At 49.8% G+C, this 21,539-nt stretch overlaps 1 protein-coding gene and 1 long non-coding RNA gene across 11 annotated transcripts in view; one reads left to right on the forward strand and one right to left on the reverse strand.

Moving 5' to 3' along the window:
- Positions 1–268: 268 nt before the first annotated feature.
- On the forward strand, positions 269–8,196 carry LOC132659769 (uncharacterized). The gene is made up of 2 exons (XR_009600547.1): positions 269–430; positions 4,963–8,196. It is a non-coding gene; the product is annotated as an uncharacterized LOC132659769 (long non-coding RNA).
- Positions 7,902–21,539, reverse strand: part of DENND2A (DENN domain containing 2A) — a 98,572-nt gene continuing 84,934 nt past the window's right edge. For all 10 annotated transcript variants that reach the window (XM_015095408.3, XM_027968876.2, XM_027968874.2 and 7 more), the window contains 6 exons: positions 15,873–16,050; positions 14,104–14,145; positions 11,232–11,349; positions 10,601–10,852; positions 9,145–9,231; positions 7,902–8,245 (listed from right to left, as the gene is read on the reverse strand). In XM_015095408.3, the coding sequence (XP_014950894.2) occupies positions 8,214–8,245; positions 9,145–9,231; positions 10,601–10,852; positions 11,232–11,349; positions 14,104–14,145; positions 15,873–16,050 (709 nt within the window). In that variant the 3' untranslated portion in view covers positions 7,902–8,213. The remainder of the gene's footprint in view (positions 8,246–9,144; positions 9,232–10,600; positions 10,853–11,231; positions 11,350–14,103; positions 14,146–15,872; positions 16,051–21,539) is intronic.

Below are 21,539 nucleotides of genomic sequence, written 5' to 3' on the forward strand. Positions count from 1 at the left end.
GGCAATGTCCCCAGGGGTGGTGGTGGTGGTGGTGGTGACATTCAGGACAGACCCCTCCCCCCTGCACCAATGACATCTTCTCTCCTCCCCCAGCACTGGTCTCAGCTCTGGAATCCACACCTGTGGGGTTATAGCTTAAGAGTCAGCGGTTGAACATGCCTTGTGGGGATGTTATCACCACAGCCTGATTCTCTGAGAGAGCTTATCTCTGGGCTGAGGGAAGGTGGAGCTCTAAGGCTGAGAAAGGAAGGAGGAGGGACTGCCTTCTAGAAAGCAGAGGAAGGAGGGTAGATCAGGGTTAGCAAAATTCTGCTGGGCCATGCAGACGGCAGGCACTTGGCTTTGTCCTCAGCCTCCATTTGTCGTCCCCACACTTCTGAGGAAGGCATTAAAGGGCTCCTTCACCATCTCCTGGATCAGTCCTGTGATGGTAAGAACTCAAAGTTTTAAGAACATATATTACTGTCCTCGGCTTCCCAGGTAGCTCAGTGGTAAAGAATCTATCTGCCTGCCAGGCAGGAGACACAGGTTCCATCCCTGGGTCAGGAAGATCCCCTGGAGAAGGAAATGGCAACCCAGTCCAGTATTCTTGCCTGGAGAATCCCACGGACAGAGAAGCCCGGTGAGCTACAGTTCATGGGGTCGCAAAACAGTCAGACACAGCTTAGCGACTAAACATTAACAACAACAGTATTTCTTTCCCACGTAGACTTAGAAAGTGTTCCCAGGATCAGTCTCTGGAGGGTGAAAGGAAACAACTGCATAGAGGAAGAAGTCGATGCTTATCCTGTGGAAATACTGTGTGGATGATACAAGTGTGTGCTCGGTCATGTCTGACTCTTTGCAGTTCTATGGACTGTAGCTGGCCAGGCTCTTTTGTCCATGGAATTTCCCAGGCAAGAATACTGGAGTGGGTTGCTATTTCCTTCTCCAGGGGATCTTCCCGACCCAGGGATCAAACCTGCGTCTCTTGCATCTCCTGCATTGCAGGCGGATTCTTTATCACAGCAACGCCTGGGAAGCCCTTGGATAACATATTTGTTGTTGTTTAGCGGCTCAGTCATGTTTGACTGTTTGCGACCCCATGGACTGTAGCCCACCAGGCTCCTCTGTCCATGGGATTTCCCAAGCAAGAATACTGGAGTGGGTTGCCGTGTCCTTTTCCAGGAGACCTTCCCAACTCAGGGACTGAACCCAGGTCTTCTGCATTAGCAGGTGGATTCTTTACCATTGAGGTTAATTTAATTGCACTGAATATAAATGCATTGCAAAGTTATTGCTATGGGCTTTTTTTAATTGTTTTTCTAAGACAGCAGGCACGTGACATAAAATCTGATAGTTTTTAATCATTTTTAAGTTTACAGTTCAGCAGCGTTAAGTACATTCACATCGTTGTGCAATCACCTGCTTTCTGTTTTTAAAGAGCAACATTTTGACGTGCACGGCAGAGTCGGTCCCCCTCAGTATGGCAGGGCCCGTACCCTCCCCATACCCCCAGAAGGCAAATGTCCCCGTCTCGAGAGAGGGGGCTTTCGACAGCCCTCTGCTTCCACAGCTCCACCTCCACACAAAGTGAGGCTTGACCAGCCTTGCGGGGCCATTTGGTGGACAGAACCAAGGATGCGGAGCCCACAGACCCCACGCTGCTGGGAAGGCACCGACCCCGACCCTGTGAGTCACCCTAGCTTGGCTGACCCTGGCTTGGCCTTGGCAGGGCTGTGTGCCACCTCAGCTCCCGCCCAGAGCTTTCCCAGGCTGGATAAACCAGGGCAGAGAGGGGAGAAAAGCGTCCTTAGCCTGGGAACCACTGGGGCTCCGGTCGCCCAGGGCAGCTGTCAGCTGGCCAGGCCCTGCCCTTCTCAGGACCCATGTCAGCTGCCCCCTGGCTTGTCAGGTCTGCTGCCACCCAGAGCCCCTTCGGATAAGAAGCCCTTTCACACCTGTCCAGGGGCCACGAGAGCAAAGGGTGGGTCCGCCTGAATCTGCCAGAAAAACAACTCGGCCCACATTCCGCCCGTGCAGGTCAGGGAATTAGCTCCGTGGTGGGAAGGACAACCTGTGGTGAGGTTTGGTGGTAGGATTACTGAACTGTGGGCTCCAGAATTATGGTCAGGAGAGGAGGGGTGAAGGCTGAGGGCAAGGAGAGTCAGAGGGGCAGGTAGGGAGCCCAGCGTTGATCAAAGGTGAGACGGCTCCCTGGCCCCGTGTCAGGGAGGTTGGCAGCAGGCCTCTGCTCACTGTAGCCTGGAAGAAGTTACAGGCTGGCAGCACAACCCAGAGCAACAGCTGGGTGGGGGTGAGGCGTGGCTGCTGGACAAGCCAGGGAGGGAAGTTAATTGGCCTTGACAGGCGCCAGCAGTTAAGCGGCCCTTCTCACCTGCCTATTGCTCTCCTTAGTAACCTTTGCTCAGCCAGGAATCTCCCCTTCCTCCTCTGCCTGTTCCAGCCCGTCCCAAGCAGCCAAGTCTGAACTCTCAGTTCACATCAACCCCGCTGAACTCTGAGCTGAGGCTCCAGCTTCCGCCTGCCTTGCCCTCCTGTGAGTTCACTCCCGCAGCCATCTCGCCTCAGGAGTTTTTCGGGGGTCTAACCTGTACCGCAGTGGGTTTGCTTTTAAGCCTACCCAAGGTGATTAATGTGCATGCTGTCGTGTCCAACTCTTTGCGGCCCCGTGGACTGTAGCCCATCAGACTCCTCTGTCCTTGGGGATCTCCAGGCAAGAATACTGGAGTGGGTTGCCATTTCCTTCTCCAGGGGATCTTCATGACCCAGAGATTGAACCTGGGTCTCCTGCATTGACAAGTGGATTCTTTACCACTGCACCGCCCCACCCCCCCCCACCAAAAAAACCCCACAACCTGAATTTACCAGGTTTGTGGACTGTTGTAAGCTTTCATCAATATTTTTGTTCTTTATCAGCTCTTATGTAATACTGAACTTGGGCCATGCGTGCAAAAGTCTTAATTTCAAAACTTGGCCCTAAGATTACTCTGTCAGTGAAACTTACAGGATAATTTACATATAAGGGAGGAGATGGGTCACCTAAAGAAGTGAATCATCTAAGACAGAGACCTGGAAGTACTTGAAGATATTTGGGAAACTTGCAGCCAATCAAGGGCTCTAGGGCTTCAGTCCCAGATAAGTCAAGGTGGATTCCAGGAATCTGTACTTAATATCCCAGGTGGATCTGATGCAGGTGATGCCAATCACCCCTGAGAAACATGGGGTCCCCTCTGAGAGGTATGGCTGGAAGGTGATGGACAGAGTTAAGAAAGCTGGAATCTGTCTGAAGAAAGGGAGGGAACATAGGAAAAGCGGGCACCCCTCATACCTTGTAGGCAGGAGTATAAAATCCTGTAACCTCTGTGGGAAACACTTTGATGGTGCTTCAAAAATTTAAATGTAGATATTAACCTATGACTTGGCGGTTCCATTCGTAGGTATATACTTAAAGAAATTGAAAACAGGTACTCAAACCAATGGGTTTCCCAGGTGGCTCCGTGGTAAAGAATCTGCCTGCCAGGGCAGAAGACACAGTTGATGTGAATTCCATCCTGGGTCAGGAAGATCCCCTGGAAGAGGAAATGACAATCCACTCCAGTGTTCTTGCCTGAAGAATCCCATGGACAGGGCAGCCTGGAGGGCTGCAGCCCATGGGGTTACACAGTCAGACACAATTGAGCACGAACAACTCAGTCCACTATTCCCACAAATACACGTGTGCGTGTGCAGTCAGTTGTTTCAGTTGTGTCCGACTCTGCAACCCTATGGACTGTAGCCTGCCAGGCTCCTCGGTGGAATTCTCCAGGCCCAAATACTGGAGTGGGTTGCCAAGCCCTCCTCCAGGGGGTTTCCTGACCCAGGGATTAAAACTGTGTCTCTTACATCTCCTGCATTGGCAGGCAGCTTCTTTACCACTAGCACCACCTGGGAAGCCCAAACAAATCCATGAACACATGTTTGTTGCAGAACTATTCACAATAGCCAAAAGGTGGAAAAAACCCAAGTATCCATCGAGTGATGAATGGACTTCTGTGTTACGTGAATTTCCCCCCAGTAAAATAAAACAAAGAAAAAAATTGGAGGGCAGGGGTGGGGGCAGGGGAAATGTCCAGGGGAACAGACCCTCTGTGAGACAGGGAAGTCTGTTGGGCTCTCCTCCCCTCCACGGGAGATATCCCTGAAGACTTTCCAACACCTTTGCTCTGCTTTCCTACTCACCAAGCAACCTTCTGATTATTAATGTGGTCTCCTAGGAGCTTGGTGCTTGTGCTGAAAACAAGATATCTGAGCTACCGGAAGTGGCTGTTACAGTCAGGAGCTGGCTGATGTCTCCTGATGAAGTACTCCTTTGACTTGGAGGGGTACCCATGCATCTCTGCTGAGCTTGCTGCCTGCGACAGAGTCAGTACAGTCCCACCTTAGTACTACTGTGTGAATTGTTGCTTTGGTGAGCAAACATTTACTGAGAGATGACTCTGTGCCAGGCACTGATTTTAGGCTCTGGGAATTTAGCATTGAACGTGATGGACGCAGTCCCTTCCCTCATGATGCTTACATTCAAGTGATCAAATAACACACATGACGAACTGAACATGTGTGCATGCATGCAAAGTCGCTTCAGTCGTGTCCAACTCTGTGTGACCCCAGGGACTGTAGCCCATCAGGCTCCCCTGTCCATGGGATTCTCCAGACAAGAACACTGGAGTGGGTTACCATGCCCTCCTCCGGGGGATCTTCCCAACCTTGGGATGGACCTGTGTCTCCTGCACTGGCAGGTGGGTTCTTTACCACTAGTGGTACCTGGGAAGCCTGAACTGAACGTAGTAATGGGCAAAAAGAAATAACAAATAACAGATCTTCTCATTGTTCTTGGTCTGCGTGAGAAAAGGTTTGTGTGAAAATTTCTAAGAACTCACTCTCCCTTGTCTCAGCAGTGGTGACAGCTGCCTTCTCTTTCAGATTCCCTATCTCCGGCCAGTTACCCAGACATGCCACCACACCTGCTCCCACGCATCCCTTCCCTTGCCCACTAGTATCCTGGATAGTCTACAGCAATGGAACCCACCCAGAAGTCCTGCTCCAGCTGGTTTTCATGACCATGTGATTGACCCGGAATTGAAACACGATAATGGAATGCTTCTAAATACGCATTCTTCTTGGAAAATGTCTGAGGCTTTTTTCTTAATTTTTTAAAATGGAATCAGAGGACTTGGTTCTTGGACAGACTGTTGGTGTGCGGTAAGACGAAAAGGTGGAGTGGCCATGTTCTAACACACCCATGTTTCTTGGTCACACTTGGTTTCTAAACCCAAATAGCATTTTCCATCCAAGGTCTGCCCTAGACTGTGAGCAGGGAATCACAATCCTATTTTTCTCTCTGGTTTCTGATGCTCCCCATCCTCAATTACCACTTTGCAAAATGAAGCACTTCCTTAGCTGATTTAGTTTGAACTTATGCTGAGTAGGGTGGGAGGGATGTTGGTAAGGTGAGCTGCATCCGGTCATGTTCTGCTCCTGGACTCGGTACATGGATGTGGTCCTTTGTGAAAGTTTGCCAGGCTGTGTATTCATGATCTGAGCCCTTTTCTGTAGATATATTTACTTTAAGCAAAAATGACAATTGGGGCTTCCCTGGTGGCTCAGTGGTAAAGAATCCACCTACCAATGCAGGAGGCACAGACAGGGTTTGATCCCTGGTCCGGAAGATCCCACAGGCCACGGAGCAACTCAACCTGTGTACCACAGCTACTGAGCCTGTGCTCCAGAGTCCATGCTCTGCGACAAGAGAAACCGTCGCAACAAGAAGCCCGCGCACCACAGCTAGAGAGCAGTCCTTGCTCACCGCAACTAGAGAAAAGTCCGCGCAGCAACAAAGACCCAGTACAGCCCAAAATAAGTAAAGAAATAATCTTTAAAATTGAAAGCAAGGCATATGTACTAAGAAACTTTTACAAAGGTGCTCTTCTCAATGCTCTTTATGATATTAAAAATTGGAAATATCTTGCATGCATGAGAGGGTTGGTAACATAACATTTATCATATCTGCAAAACAGAATATTACATAGCCATTGGAAATGTTGACAAAAGTGTACATTTATTCACTGAGAGGTGTTGAGTAAACAATATAATATGAAATAAGTTAGAAAAGAAAGTATATTCCAAAATATTAAGGAAGTGATCATCTTTGGGCAGAATATTGGTGTTAATAAACTAATCTGAGGCGCTTGTTACAAATTCCTGAGTCCCCACATCCAGAGATTCTCTTTCAGTCTTCCCCAACCCCCAACCATACATATCTATACACCTAGGTAATTGTTATGTTCCTATCCTTTTGGGGGGCCTTGGACCCTTTCAGATCTGATGTAAACTATGGATTCTTGCCCCCAAAATGAATGGACACACCAAATCTTGGATACAATTTGGTGGACCATGACTTTAGTTAAGAACCCCTAGTACGGGGTGAAAGGTTGACCTCTCCTCATTTTCCTCTCGTCCTTTTCTCAGAAGACTCTTTGCTCCCATCTCCTTAAAGGTCAAGAACCTCTGCTGGGCAGCCCAGGCCCCAGGGTCATTGCCAGGGTCAGAGCACATTCCTTTTGTGTGTTTTTGTAGGGTTCCTGGTGCCACCCAGAGGGAACCCACCTGGTGGGTCACTAGGCAGTGGGTTGCCCGTGGAGGGGCCCTGAGGCCTGCTTTGAGAGCATGCCTGTGTCGCCCAAGGCTTTCTTCCCACTGGGGCAGGATGGCGCCCCCCGGAGTGCAGCCTTCTCCCACGCCTCCTGCTTCCTCCCCTCGCTGCAAAAAGTTTTGATGCTCCTTTTTTCTCACTTTTTAGTTTGTGTTGGGGTATAGCCGATTAACAAAGACGTGATAGCTTCAGGTGAACAGTGAAAGGACCCAGCCATGCATAAACACACAGCCATTCTCCCCCAAACTCCCCTCCCATCCAGGCTGCCACATAACACTGAGCAGCGTTCTCTGTGCCGTACAGTAGGCACTTTAAATATAGCAGTGTGTACATGTCTGTCTCCAGCTCCCTAACTGTCCCTTCCCCCCAATCTCTCCCCCACCTCTCCCAGCAACCATAGGTTCGGTCTCTAAGTCTGTGAGTCTCTTTCCCTTTTGTAAGTTCATTCGAATCATGTATGTACCCAACGTTGATGCTGCTTCTTGATGACAACAGAAGCCCCTCCATTCATCCTACATGTGTGGCGTGTACGACTACACGTGCTGTTCTGGGCCCTACACGAGATGAGAAAATCTCTTGCAGTAAAATAGGAATGGCTGTGGGTTGCGGACTTTAAGGTGAGCAGCATCATAAACTTTAGGGCCCTAAGAATATTTTATTAACATCTTACGAAGAGATAGCCTCTTTTTGTGTATACCTGTAAAAGTGGTGGAATCCCGGGCAGGGGCGCGCTCTGCGGCCTCTGAGGGAAAAGAGGCCGTCCAGGAGAATCAGGACCATTTGGGACCAGAGGCGTTGGCGACGTGACGACAAGTGGGCTCGGCCAGCAGGTGGCGTCACCGGCCGGGCTGAAAGAGCTGTTCATCCCAGGAAACCAGATCCTGCTGCTGTCCCGTCCTCCTTTCCAGCACAGACCGCACTCCACTCCCTGCGATCCTTTCCCAGAGAGGACTCCCGCCCTGACACCCGCGGCATGGGGTCTGCAGTGCCCGCGGGTGTTGCCACGGTGTCTCTCCCTTGACCCCCCAATCTGTCCCCAGTTCTGCCACGGGGAGCATCTCGGTTCCAAGTCCCTGGGGGCAGCTCCTTCCCAGTCTCCTCCCCTTGGCTCCAGCATGAGCTGCCAGGCAGGATGAACCCGGGAAAGGTTCATGACACAGGACATGACAGCTGTCTTAGCCTTGGCGTAATAAAAAGAAAACCCAAACACTTTTCTTCTTCTTTTTTAATATCTAAGATTAAAAAAAAAAATAAACAAACGCCCCGAATCCAACAAACCAAAACAATCCCTTTGAACGTGCCTGGTCCCAGGTCCCATGTCCAATGCTGTTCTGAAGAAGCTGCCTGCCTGCAGCTCTGGGGTCCTGTCCCTGAGGACACCCCAGGGGTGGGCGGAAACCATCCAGGCCTTCATCCCAGCACCTGGGACAACCAAGGACTGGCTTCTCAGGAAGGCCGCCAGGACTATTTTTAAGACGTGGTTGCCCTGGGAGGAAGTTTTCCCTGGATTCTGGGTTGAGGGCTATTTCTTGTGGAGAAACTTCATTTTATTGCCTAAAAAAAGAAAACAAGAACATCGCACCAGGCAGACAGAGGAGCTGAGTTAAAATCCTGCCCTTTTCACACCAGCTGTGGTGTGGACAGCTGGGGCTCCCACACCGCCCCCCGAGCTTCACCCCAGGGCCCAGGAGAAGTTGGGGGGGGATTCCCCTGCCTGCGTGCCCCCTGCACTCCTCATGCGCCTCCCCTGTGAACAGGGATCTTTTGAAGGGAAGACTGTCAGAGCTGCAGACTATCAGTTGCTTCTGAAATGATGACACAGGAAGCACGGACTGTCACGCCTCCCTGGGAGCCGAGGGGGGACAAACGCAGGCCCAGCCTTGCAGGAGGTCGGTGGTCCCTTCCCAGGCACCAGCCCCCGGGTGAGGCTCTAAGCAGGACCCCTGCAGGCCCTGCGGGGGCTGGCCTTACCGCAGCTCTTCCTCACTGGGGCCTGCTCCCTCCCTCTCTCATGCTTTTTGCTTTCTTCTCCTCCTCCATTTCCTAGCAAGGGCCTTTTTTGGCTGGTTAAACTGCAGTCCTTACTGAAATTTTTACATTTCCACTATTCAGGGTCATCTGGAGACTGGCCCAGGTCTCTACCTCCAGGCCCCCTTCTCTGGTTCCATTCATCATATTTCTAAGCCCCACTCCCCAAAAGACTGAAGCTGTGGGAGGTAAGACTGAAAGAAGAGCAACGCAGTCAGGGCCCAGGAGGGCAGGGAGGGGGCCGTATGTCCTTAGCTTCCGCTCCGGGGACAGGGCAGGACAGGAGGGTGGTAAGATGCCAACTGGGCCCAGTGGGCGCAGGCCTCAGAGGTCAGCGTCATGAGCCCCGGCCCCAGTGGCAGGAACTGGCCAAGACCCCGTGGCCCCGGGGGCTGCTGCCGGGAACCCAGACCCCTGGGCCTCACCTAGTCCCTTCAGGAACTTGTTGACACCGCTGTGTTCTCCGCTGGGGAGTGTTTCCAGGTACTCCTGGGCTCGGACCTCAAATAGACCTGTTGACAAGAGAAATCCTAACTAGTTTAGCTCCTTCTCTCGTTGCTTCTACACGTGTTCGTTTCCTTACTGCTGCAGACAAGAGAAGCTGAGACGGAGCTGCTCTATAAACATGCTCTGAATTGTAAGATTTAAAAGGGTTTTTTTTCCTGACCTTATAATTGCCCAGCCTTGTGCAGTAACTGTCTTTGGAAAGCTGTAAAGCTAGCTCGTCCATGAAGTCCTGTTTTCCCTCGACGAACACCTTCCAAGCACCTGCACTGTGTCAGGCCTGTGGTTTCAGAGAAGAACCAGACAGTCCTGGCCCTTCCCGTCTCCTTGAGATCTCCCGTAAGAGGGCCCCTGACCAAGTGGCCTGCCTCCTGGGAGTCTGGCTCCTGTCTAGGGACTCAGGAGGGCGGGGCGGGCGGGTCACCTCATCAGGCAGGGACCTTCGGTTCTCACCCAGGGCTGGAGCCTCAGGCTACTGTCTTCATCTCCCCCTGATCTTCTATCAAACAGTGATCCGTGGGTGTACTCGGGAGGCCTTCTAGTGAATTCTTCATCAGGAGTCGTGTGCCTCCTCCTAGGCTCTAACCCACCTTCTCTTGTCTCTCCAGATACCCTCATCAGAATCATCTGAAGTACGACAGCCCCCCTTTCTGCATTGCACAGAGCTCTGGGGATGTGGAGCTTTGCTGCCTTAGCTCAGGGTCTGCGATCACGGCACCAGAGGACACCCAGGCCTGGGCCAGCTGCTCCCGCACCCCCGACCCTTGTCACTGGGTGGCCTCTCCTCAGGGTTAATCATCTATCTGTCTCTCCGGTCCTCTGGCGTAGGTCCCACCTGGGGCAGCCTTTCCTGATATTTCTAGCTTTCAGATTCCTCAAAGGACTTAAAGAGCATGGAAGAAAGAGATAGGAACGGTTTCATACTCTTCCGCACACTTCCCAATCCTGATCTCTAGAGGCGTGATGGAACCCAGGGACAGGGACACTGAGGGAGACAAGGAGAACCTGAGGAGCAGAGGACGGGGGTGTGGGGGTGTGTGTGGACAGAGGGCCCTTGGGCTCCCCAGGCCGGGGAGGGGGGTCTCTGCTGTCCTCCTTTCCTGCAGCCAGCTCGCTGGGCGTCAGTGGCGGCACATGGAGAGGAGGGTGCGGGCCAGCTTCTCCTCCTCTGTCCAGCCCCAGGGCCGAGGGGAGAGGGTGAGGAAGGAGGGCAGAAGGGACAAGAGGAGACGGAGGAGAAACGCCACCGAGAGAGGAGGGAAAGGGTGTCTGTGAGAGTCTGGTCAAGCTGGGGAGACGAGGACAGAGGAGAACTCGCTCGGGAACCAGGAGTGGGGTTCTGGGCGTGGGGAGCAGAGGGAAAGCGACAACCCCGACCTTTGGCATCCTGCCGGCGCAGCTCCCGCTCCTGGATGAAGCCCCGGAACGTCTGGGTCTCCATGAAGACTTCCAGGAACCGGCGGAGGCTCTTGGAGGAGACGGCTTTGCGGAAGGCCTCTCGCTGCAGCTGCAGGGTCCTCTCCTCGCGCTCGCCCGCCGTCAGGAACAGCGAGTAGTGGCCCACGATCTCCACGAAGAAGCGGACAAAGGCTTCAGACACCACCTCGTTCAAGGGGCTGGACTCAGGGCCTGAGCAGAGCAGGGGAGGACCAGGACCGCTGAGGGCGGAGGCAGAGCCTCTGGGACGAACCAGTCAGAAAAGACAAGGATGCTATTCCAGGTCCCTGGAAGGCCGACTGAGATGATCCATGAAAGACGTTCCCCACAGTGAGCCTGTCATTTCTTCCCTACCTTTAAACAGATTTTTTAGAGCTAAACTGGGGGTGGGGTGGGAAAGGTTTTTCCTATAACTCGCTGCTGAAGGGGATGAGTGCCAGCCTCTCTCCTTGCACACCTCGCTGCCCATTTTCCGACTTAACCCCATGTCAGGTGGACATGCCCATAGTTCATTGCTCCCCGACTCCAAGGATGGAGGCGGGGGGAGTCTGGGAGGTGCCTGAGCATTTACCTCGCTTGCCGTCTGGGGGCCCATCATCCTGTTCACTAGCCAGGTCATTCCTCTGCTCCAGAATGTGTTCTAGGGCTACCTGAAGCTTCCGGGGCAGAATGGAGTCCTCATCATCCATCTGTAAAGCAGAAAAAATGGGAGTCATTGTCCCAGCATTTCCCAGGACGGTGGCTGCACCCCGGCCAGAAGGACAGCAGATTCTGCAGGGCAGGCCCAGCACGGTTCCTGGTTTAGTGGAAAGAACACAACTGCAAACCAGAGGCTTGAGTCTTGATTCCACTCTTAACAAGCTACAGGAGCCTCAGCTTCCCTGCTTGGTAAAACGGGTTACCTCACTGTGAAAATTAAATGCAACAAATAAGATGGCGATTAATGACACTGAAGAAGATATAAAATAAATGGAAAGATATTCTATGTTCATGGATTGAAAGAATAAATAGTTAAAATGTCTATGCTACTCAAAGCCATCTATAGATTGCATGCAAATTCCTATGAACATTCTAATGATGTTTTTCACAGAAATAGAAAAAAAAAAAATCCTAAAATGTGTATGGAACCATAAAAGACTGACTAGCCAAAACAATCTTAGGAAAGCTGGAGGCATCCTAATTCCTGATTTCGAACTTCATCATGGAGCTACAGTAATGAAGACAGTATGGGTGTTATTGCTGTTCAGTTGCTCAGTCCTGTCCAACTCTTTGCAACGCCATGAACTGCATCACCCCAGGCTTTCCTGTCCTCCCCTGCCCTCTCCTGGAGCTTGCTCAAACTCATGTCCGTTGAATTGGTAATGCTGTCTAACCATCTTATCCTCTGTTGTCCTTTCCTCCTTCTGCCTTCAATCTTTCCCAGCATCAACTGGCATAAAAACAGAAACACAGACAAACAGGGGAGGCCAGGGAAGCCTGGCGTGCTATAGGCCATGGGGGGTTGCAAAGAGCTGGACTCGACTGAGCGGCTGAACAACAAGATAAACAGAACAGAATCGAGAGGCCAGAAATAAACCCATTCATATACGCTCAACTAATATCTGACAAGGGAGCTGAATATGCAGTGGGAAAAGGGTGGTTGCTTACCTAAATGGTACTGGAAAAACTAGACATACATATACGAAGGAATGAAATTGAACCCCTATCCTGTACCTCTCCCCCAGATTATGTGGATTAAAAAAAAATGGATTACAGACTTAAATGTAAGACCAGAAACTGTAAAACTGCTGGAAGAAAATACAGGTGAAAAGCTATTTGACACTGATCTTGGCAACGATTTTGGGGGATATGACACCAAAAGCACAAGCCACAGAAGCAAGAATTAACAAGTCAGAGTCCACACTGAAAAGCTTCTGCACAGTAAAACGATTAATCACCGAAACAAACAGGCAGCCTCCTAAATGGGAGAATGCGTGTATACATACACATACATATACACGCACAATGGAATATTACTCAGCCATAAAAAAGACACACTGCCTTTGTGACTACTCTCGTAGACCTTGAAGACATAATGCTAAGTGAGGTAGACCAGACAGCGAAAGATAAATACTGTATGTTCTCACTTATATGTGGAATCTAAAATACTGAACTCAAAAAATTAATTAAAAAACTGAACTCATAAAAAGAGAGTAGAGAGGTGGTTACCAGGGCGAGGGGTGAGGAAAAGGGCAAATGTTGCTCAAAGGGCACAAATTTCCAGCTATAAAATGAGTAAATTCTGAGGAATCTAATGTCTAGTTTGGTGACTATAGGTAAAGTATACTTAAAAGTTGTTAAGAGAGTAAATCTTAAGTGTTATCCCCCCATACACAGGTAATTATGTGAGGGGATGGAGGGGTTAACTAATTGTCTTGTGGTTCTAATTTCTCAATGTATACCTATGTCAAATCATCATGTTGTATGTCTTAAATTTAAATATGTTCTATGTCAATAAAAGCTCAGGAAGGCTGGAGGAATTAAATGCAACACAATTAACTTGTGAAAGTTCCCTGCACCTAAGTGGGTACTCAATAAATGTTTCCCAGTGCTCCACCCCACAAGGTGGCTAATTCTTATCAGGGGGCTCTGGTCAGGGCAGATGACCAGTATGACTGAAATCTGGCTTTCTGATCTGGGTCTCAGAGCAGGAGGGCCGTGGGGAAGGGCCTACCCAGAGGGCCCTTGGAAAGTGAAAGCAGATGGAACCAATGATAAAGAACAGTATTATCATGCATATCTTTTCAGTGGCCACTCCAAGTTTATTTATTTGGCCGTGCCTCAGAGCATGTGGGTTCCCCCACCAGGGACTGAACTGCACCCAACCCTCATTCTCTGACAACGAAAGTAGTTTATGACCATTATAGAAAATGTATGAAAATATTAAAACAATCTAAAATTGCTCATAATCTGTCTCCTTTTCAGTCTCCCACTCTAAGACAACCAGAATTGATGTTTTGGTGAGTTTTCCTTTCTCTCTTTCTGTATATACGTATTTTTTCCCCTCATTTCTATCCTTAAAAAAAAAATGATCAGCAAAGTAATGTACATGATTTTTATCCTTATTTTTCCACTTCATATTATATCATGAAGTTTGTTGTCAAATATTTAAAGGCATGTTGAAAAAGGTTAAGTGTCTACAGTTATAACCTATACAAAGATTCTGTCAGCAAACCATTTTGTGACAAAGCCCATGGGAATCAATCCTTTGTAAACCAAACCCCTCTTCTTTGGCCCCTGCCTTCTGTCCTGTCCTCAGTCAAGCCCTAGCCGGGGACTGCCCCAGCCTGCTGGCCTGCTTTGCGATTCCAGGCCCACCACAGAGCTGGAAAGGTGAGCTCTAAACATCAAAGAGGTGCAAACAGAGCAAGCAGTGCATGGAAGCTGGGTTGCTTCTTACTCACCTGTCTGAGGAACCGATTGTTGACGAGGTCGACCACTAGGACCTATGAGGTAAGGAAAAGGGACTGTTACTGTTAGCAGGGAGGGCCTCCAGAATTTAGAGATGGACTGTTAGCCTTCTTCCTTCTTGGCACCCAGAGAGGCAGCTGGGTGGGGGTGGAGTGGGCCAATTGTGGTTTCCTGACATTGCCACTGAAGCCACAGATGATGAAGGGGGAGGCGGGGAAAAAGCTTTCCAGACATGCATGCTTTCAACACTGTAACCGCAGGCTAGGATACGTGTGGGCCAAAGGCTGGACTTCCTGCCCTGTTTCTGGACTGGCTAAGGCAGAGCCGCTCCGACTGTTTTTTAGCGTGTGAGTCACTGAGACAGAGAGCGGCTAGAGCCCCAGCTTGTTCCCATTCCACTGGATTGTGCCACCTCTGCCAGGCCTCCCCCTACCTCCCAGTTACGCACTTAGTCTTGTCGTTTCTCTTAATGGGATAAACGGGGAGAGACCCAGAGGACGACCCAACGGGACAGTAAGCCAAGCTGTAGGTGCTGGGCTTCCATGAGTCAAGGCTTTCAGGTAAAGCACTTTCGTCCTCCTTCCTCAGAGTGAGGCTGAGACCCGGGGCCACAACTAGGGAGGGGTAAGTGAAGGGCCTAGGGCACGAAACTTAGGGAGGCGGCCACTCACGGGATCACACAGTGTGCACCGCTGGCTATGATGGAGGACGAGCAGGGGGCCTGCGTGCCCGCTGTGTTTCCACAACAGCAGGAACACAGGGGCCGGAGCTGAGAGGGGCTGTCCTTCCTTCTCACACCCTCTCCTGGGGGGTGGAACTGAGCCATCTGCAGGCTCACAGGGCACCCAGGAAAACCCTCTGCAGTTCACAGACACACACTCAAAGACCTGAGTCTGCTGGTTAATCTTTAACAGGACTGCAGGACCACCTGGGCAATTAGAGGAGCTGCATTTCGGGCCGCCGGGAGGGTTCAGGCCTGGCTGTTCTGTGCAGCATCACTTAGTCCCCACGGTTCTGCTCTGACTGCTGGAAGCTCTCAGTGCTGGAGACAGAAACCATTTAGAGGAAGGGGCTGGGACTCAATAATCACAGAGATGCTAAGCAGGGCTTTTCTCATTTGGATCCAGAACTCAATCACTGAACACATTTAGCTTATTGCCTTTTTAACTGATACGAAAAACGACCTACTTATAGGAACACAGTCCTTCTCAAGACTTTGTTATTGGCCTAAAGATGATTTCCAGTTACCATGAGCTCTTCGTGTGCTTTCTTCCCATGACAGAGGGGTGGACGGGGGAAGGACAGGGCAGATGGCTCTTTACCGACTAGGTGTATTAAAATCGAGTAAATCGTTGGTTGGGCTTCCCTGGTGGCTCAGAGGTAAAGAATCCACCTGCCCATGCAGGAGACACAGCTTTCCATCCATGGATCGGGAAGATCTCCTGGAGAAGGAAATGGCAGCCCACTCCAGTATTCTTGCCTGGGAAATCCCAAGGACAGTGGTCCATGGGGTCGCAAAGAGTGGGACACGACTCAACGACAGCAACAAATAGTTGACTGCAGCCCTTCTCAATGGGTGTCCACGGCTGTAGGTTCATTTAGAGGGGAAACTGAGTCTGCAGTCAAGAGGTTCTGCTGAAGGAGACTTGGCAAGAGGGTGCTGACTCATAAAGCCGTGGGGTCCTGCTGCTCCCCTGACCCTGCCTGCTGGCAGAGCCGCACGCAGCCCCTTCCCCCTACCCTTGCCCGACAGGGAGCTTACCTCCTCCAGCGGCAGCTCCCTGAGCAGCGGCAGCGAGCTGGTGAGCAGCCCGATGAGGAAGGGCGTTGGCGAGCACACGATGTCGATCATGGCGGGCGGCAGCACAGGGATGTAGGTGTGCTGCCAGGCGAAGGGGTAGATGGCCGCCACCATCGCGTGGCAGCAAGTGGACAGGGTGCTGCGGCGGGAGAGAGAGGGCGAAGGGCCGCTTCAGGAGGGTGGGCCGCCTCCACGAAGACGCCAGAGACAAGGGTTCACACGCCAGCCCTCTCCCCTCCCCCAGCCGCAGAAAACCCCCGACAGCGAAAGCCTCCTTGCCCGTGGGTGCTCCTTAGTGAAGAGGCTTTGGATTGGAACCCACGTTCTCTCCGCCAAGTGTGAACACCTAGGTGTGGTCGGGGGAGACAGGGTGGTCCTTCAGTGTTCAGGTGCAGCCGTCCGCTCCAAATGGCTCGGTTGTGTAAAAGCGAAATTCATATGCTGCTTGCCCACAATTCAAAACACAGAAAAATAACGACGTTGAGAGACAGACTCGGTCCCTCTTTAAGCAGGATGATCACAGTGTAGCCTTGTACTGGCGAAGGCCGGGCCTGACAATTGTGTGGGATCCACAAGGCTTTGCTCCGTGCTTGCGTTTGTGCTCGGTTTGTGGAATGAACGGGTGGATTACCCGGGAGCATCGCTTTTACACCATTTCTGCGGAGCTGCAGCTTCCGAGATGCTGAGAGCAGACTTTCTCTTCTTCGAAATCGCTCCTTATCACTAAGTGAGCCTGCTCCCAGCGGTCCCCCTCTCCTCTCATCCTGATACGCTGTTTCTAAAGTGCTATGGGGTTGGAAACTCTAGAAGCTTGTTAGAAGTGTCTAATGCAAGAGTAAACCAAAGTGAGGGCCCAGTGGATTCGCCCAAGAGTATACCAGGTCATCTTCAGTTCCTGGTAACCAGCACCGCATCTGTCAGGACACCTTCTGAATGTTCGCCCTGTTTCTCAGCTGTGCTCTCTTCACGTCAAGCTGCAAGGAAGCTGAGTTCTGAATGGATGAATGCGCCTTTACTGCGTTCCCGTGATGCTGCACACCCATAATCTTGTTGCCATAAAACTTTCTTGAGCCCATCAAAAAGAAAGTCACTTAGCTCTGGTTTACTTAAGAAGAAAAGAAGTGGACTAAAAGATACTAGCTAGCAAGTGAACTCAGCCAGGCAGAACGAGACACGTACTGTATGATTCCAGTTACACGAGGGAGTTAGAATCAGGAAATGCGTCGAGACAGAGTAGAAGGGAAGTTAGCAGGGGCTAGAGGAAGGGAAAGGGCACATTGTTGCTTAAACAGGACAGAATTACAGTTGAGATGATGAAAAAGCTCTGGAAATGGAGAGTAGTGATGGCTGCAAGCACCGTGAATGTGCTAAATATCCCTGAATTAAACACTTAAAGATGATTAAAATGGTAACATTTATGGTTATGTATATTTTACTGCAATAAAAAAGCAACCCTCCCCAAATCATGTAGATTCCTCTGAGTCTAGTAAGTTCCTCTGAATCTAGCTCCTCCTAAGACATCTTTACCATACGCACTAGCCCTCCTTTTGATCCTGCTTTCATTTGGGGCCTCCTAACCTAATAAGTGAAAGTGAAAGCCGTTCAGTCGCCTCTGACTCTTGGCGAACCCATGGTCTATACAGTTTGTGGAATTCTCCAGGCCAGAATACTGGAGCCAGTAGCCATTCCCTTCTCCAGGGGATCTACCCAACCCAGGGATCGAACCCAGGTCTCCCGCATCACAGGCGGATTCTTTACCAGTTGGGCCACTAAGGAAGCCCAACCTAATAAGAGCCATGCTGAACCCTGTCCATTTACCAGTATGTCTCCTGATCGTCCTGTTCTCTCTCTTAGCAAATAATCAATCTCCTGATACTCACTGGAGTCATGAGATACCTCTCAGCAGTGGAGCAGCCACATATTTCACCGATACTTGGACTTACGTTTTCTTTCAAATGATCACCCTCAAAATGAGAAAGATGCTACCCCGACATTTTGTTTGTTATCACTATAATGCCTTCTTTCTTAGCTGAGTAAGAGTGAGACAGACTAAAGTTCAGACTTATACCAAGAGAGCAACATTAATAATTCAGCCAGCAGTGTGCAGTGAAGTGACTTCTGCCTTTTAAAAGATCTTCTTGAATGCCATTTAGCAACTGAACAACAACAGACACCTCTCAATAGCACTCTGAGGCTGTAACTATTATTGTCACCATTTACTCTTTAATAACTATTAACAGCCTCTTTCCACAACTGAAATATTAGGTTATACTATAAAAATATTAGCAAATGTAGGTTTTAAACCTGTAGGTAAACCCTATCCATTATGCTAAATTAAATCCTAAGGCATTCAGACATGACACACACTTTTTTTTTTTTTCCCATTCTGTAAATCATTGTTTTCTCTCTGGATTCAATAAACGTAAAGAGTTTTTAAAAATTGTCTTGAAAAGCATAGGAGCTTTATTTCTTAAGGCATCACTTTCTACCAGATAAGTCAACAATGTTGATACTTTTAGCGAATTGCTGATCATTTACGTTTAACTTCCTTGATTTACAGATCACTGAATGTGCTGAATTTACTTTGTTCTAAAACTTTGAGTTTTTAGGACTAAGCTGTATTTGTGTGTGGCCAGTCTACAAAGCTGATCTGCTCAAGTACTATGGGTCATGACTTAGAAAACTAGAAGGACATCATAATATAAACAAGAATAGTCGTGTGTAGAGAAAGGTTTTGCAGACTATAATTTGCACTCTATTGGGGGTCCTGAAATAATTTCAGTGGGTTGTGATCAGCATCAAAAACAACTACAACAAAAAGAATGTAATAGAAAATAAGAGTATGATGCATTTTTTCCCAACTGTAAATAACTATATGTATGTCTTATGTGGGGTGTATATTAGGTCTGAATATAAAATGTATTTCTAATTGTGGACTGTAGTAAAAAGGCTTGGAAGCCAATGATTTTGACTAGAGAGCTGGGGGTGAGGTGCAGTGGGGAGCGGGTAGAAAGTGATGGTTGAGCTGGAATTTTGATATGTTACACCTTTTACTGGGATGTTGGCTTTCACTTCCAAGTGGCTAGTGGGAGTTCTTTAAAAGAGACCCTAAGAAGGAATTTCCTGAAGGAAGCCTTGAGTATGAAATCCACCTCTTTTTATAGCACATTTGTTATTAAGCTCCCAAATATCACTTGGAGAAAGAACGGATCATGCAATGCTGTAGGTCGTGGACTCTGTCATCCACGGTCCCTTCAGCAAGTTTCTGAAATTCTCACTTTTTTAGTCATGGGCTCCCCAAGTGGCACTAGTGGTGAAGAACCTGCCTACCAATGCAAGAGACGTAAGAAACTTGGGTTCATTCCCTGAGGCGGGAAGATCCCCTGGAGGAGAGACTGGCAACCCATTCCATTATTCTTGCCGGTACAATCTCATGGACAGAGGAGCCTGACCGGCCACAGCCCACAGGATCACAAAGAATAGGACAGGACTGAAGCAAGTTAGCACATTAGTCAAGTCACTGAAGGAGAATAAAAATGCAGCACTCCTGTTTAAGAGTGCATTTACATTTCAGAGGTGTGGTTTAAGCATTTCTGACGCTGGGGAAGTTACAGAAGCACAGAATTTTAGACCTGGAAGCGATTTTAGAACTCCGGGAGATGGTGATGGACAGGGAAGACTGGCGTGCTGCAGTCCACAGGGTCACAAAGAGGCAGGTGCTCCTGAGCAACTGAACAACAATGAACCCCAGGCTAAAAGAGGGTAGCTTCCGCATTCAGGGTGAGGGCAGGGTGGGGAGGGAGGAGTCCTGCAGATGGGAGAAGGTAGAGAGAAACAGACTGATGAATGGAGGCAAGAAAAGGCATAGCCAGGAGCCTTTGGGTTTTTCTTGATTACTGCAATAGAAAAACAAGTCTGGAGACTTCCCCAAAGGTCCAGTGGTTAAGGCTTTGAGTTTCCAATGCAGGGGTATGGGTTCGATCCCTGGTTGGGGAACTAACATTCCGCATGCCATGTGGCAAGACCAAAAAACCCCAAATAAAAAGTTTTTTTTTTAAGTCCAATTAAAAATTTTTAAAAAAGAAAAAGAAATCTGTGTAACTTTCTTTTTTTACCAAGTCAGAGAAATGGCCTCCTGCCCTTTTGCCTTCTTTTGGTCTCAGCCCTGGAGGGAGCAGGTCTGCAGGGAGTCTCTCCTTCTCTCCACTGCTGCTATACTTTGTGTCTCTGGCTGAAGGCCGGGGGGGTCTCAGCGCAGCGGAGGTGGCGGGTGGAGGGGGGGGCAGGGCGGGGGGAGGGTGTGTGGCTCAGCTGCAGTGAGTGTGAACCAGCTGGGTGGGGAAGGTAGTTGGAACAAGTAGAGAACACAATGATAAGCAATGCCCGCACTAGATACACAGGGCAGGTAAAGAGATGTCACGGAAAGGAGAAATGCACTCATTTAACTGGAATGCAGGGAGCTGAGGGACACTGGTACTCAGTCCGCTGCTGTTGTTTAGTCGCGTACTCAGTCTCAATGGGGACAAATGACAACTCAACTGTGTCAACTGTTGGCCATGTAGGTTGGTACTACCATTGTTGATTCTGCTAACAAGTGTTTTTTGTTTGCTTGCTTTTTAAACAGTCTGATCGCTGTTGCAGCTGGGTCCCAATGTTTCCCACCTGGGTTCCACTGCCACCTTGCTAGCTGGCACCTGTGGAGCACAGGGGGTCAGGAGCCACCCGAGAGGCGGGCGGTGCTGGCAGTGTTGCCTCCCTCTTGTTCTCCAGCTCCCTCCAATATTCTAAAACAAAATTCTGCCTCTTGAAACACTAGAAGGAAAGGTCAGATTCTGCAAATAATACATCAAGTGGCAGCTGTTCTTTCCAAATAAATGGTAGAAGAGGGGCCTCCCTGGTGGTCCAGTGGTTAAGAATCCGCCTTGCAATGCAAAGGACACCAGTTTGATCCCCGGTCTGGGAAGATCCTTCATGCTGCAGACCAACTAAGCCTGTGCGCTACCCACAACTACCGAGCCTGTGCTCTGGAGCTGAGAGCCGCAACTACTGAAGCCCGTGTGCCTTGGAGCCCGTGCTCCACAGCAAGAGAAGCCACTGCAACGAGAGGCCAGCACACCACAGTGAGAGAGCAGCCTCCGCTTGCCGCAACTGGAGAAAACCTCCGTATAACCACGAAGACCCACCACACCCAAAAAATAACTGAATCTTAAAAAAATAAAATAAAATGGTAGAAGAGAGAAGAAGGGTAAACTACACTTATTCTGAGTGTAGTTTGTTGAGATTTTATTCCCCGACCCATAAAGGCTAGAGGAGCTTCCATGGGGGTGGGCACTGCTGGGACTGGTGGTTTCCTAGGAACACGCAGAGTACAGTCTACAGTTCTAGGGATGCTAAGGATGACTGTTCAGGCTTGCTTGCCACTTAATGTGGAGGCTTACTGAGCATCTGCTGGTTGGAGGAGAGGCAGTGTTTTTGAAGGAAGTTCTAGGAGGGAGCCCTGGCAGCTGGCTCGCATTACAGTGGGGGTGGAGGAAAGGAATGCTGGCCCCCCACAGCTGTGATCAATTTGCACAAGAGCGAGGGAGGGAGGAGATGCCCCAGTGGGAGGTTGGCTGGGCCACAGGGTTA

The sequence above is a fragment of the Ovis aries genome, chromosome 4 (genome assembly GCF_016772045.2).
Source record: "Ovis aries strain OAR_USU_Benz2616 breed Rambouillet chromosome 4, ARS-UI_Ramb_v3.0, whole genome shotgun sequence".
Classification (NCBI taxonomy): domain Eukaryota; kingdom Metazoa; phylum Chordata; class Mammalia; order Artiodactyla; family Bovidae; genus Ovis; species Ovis aries.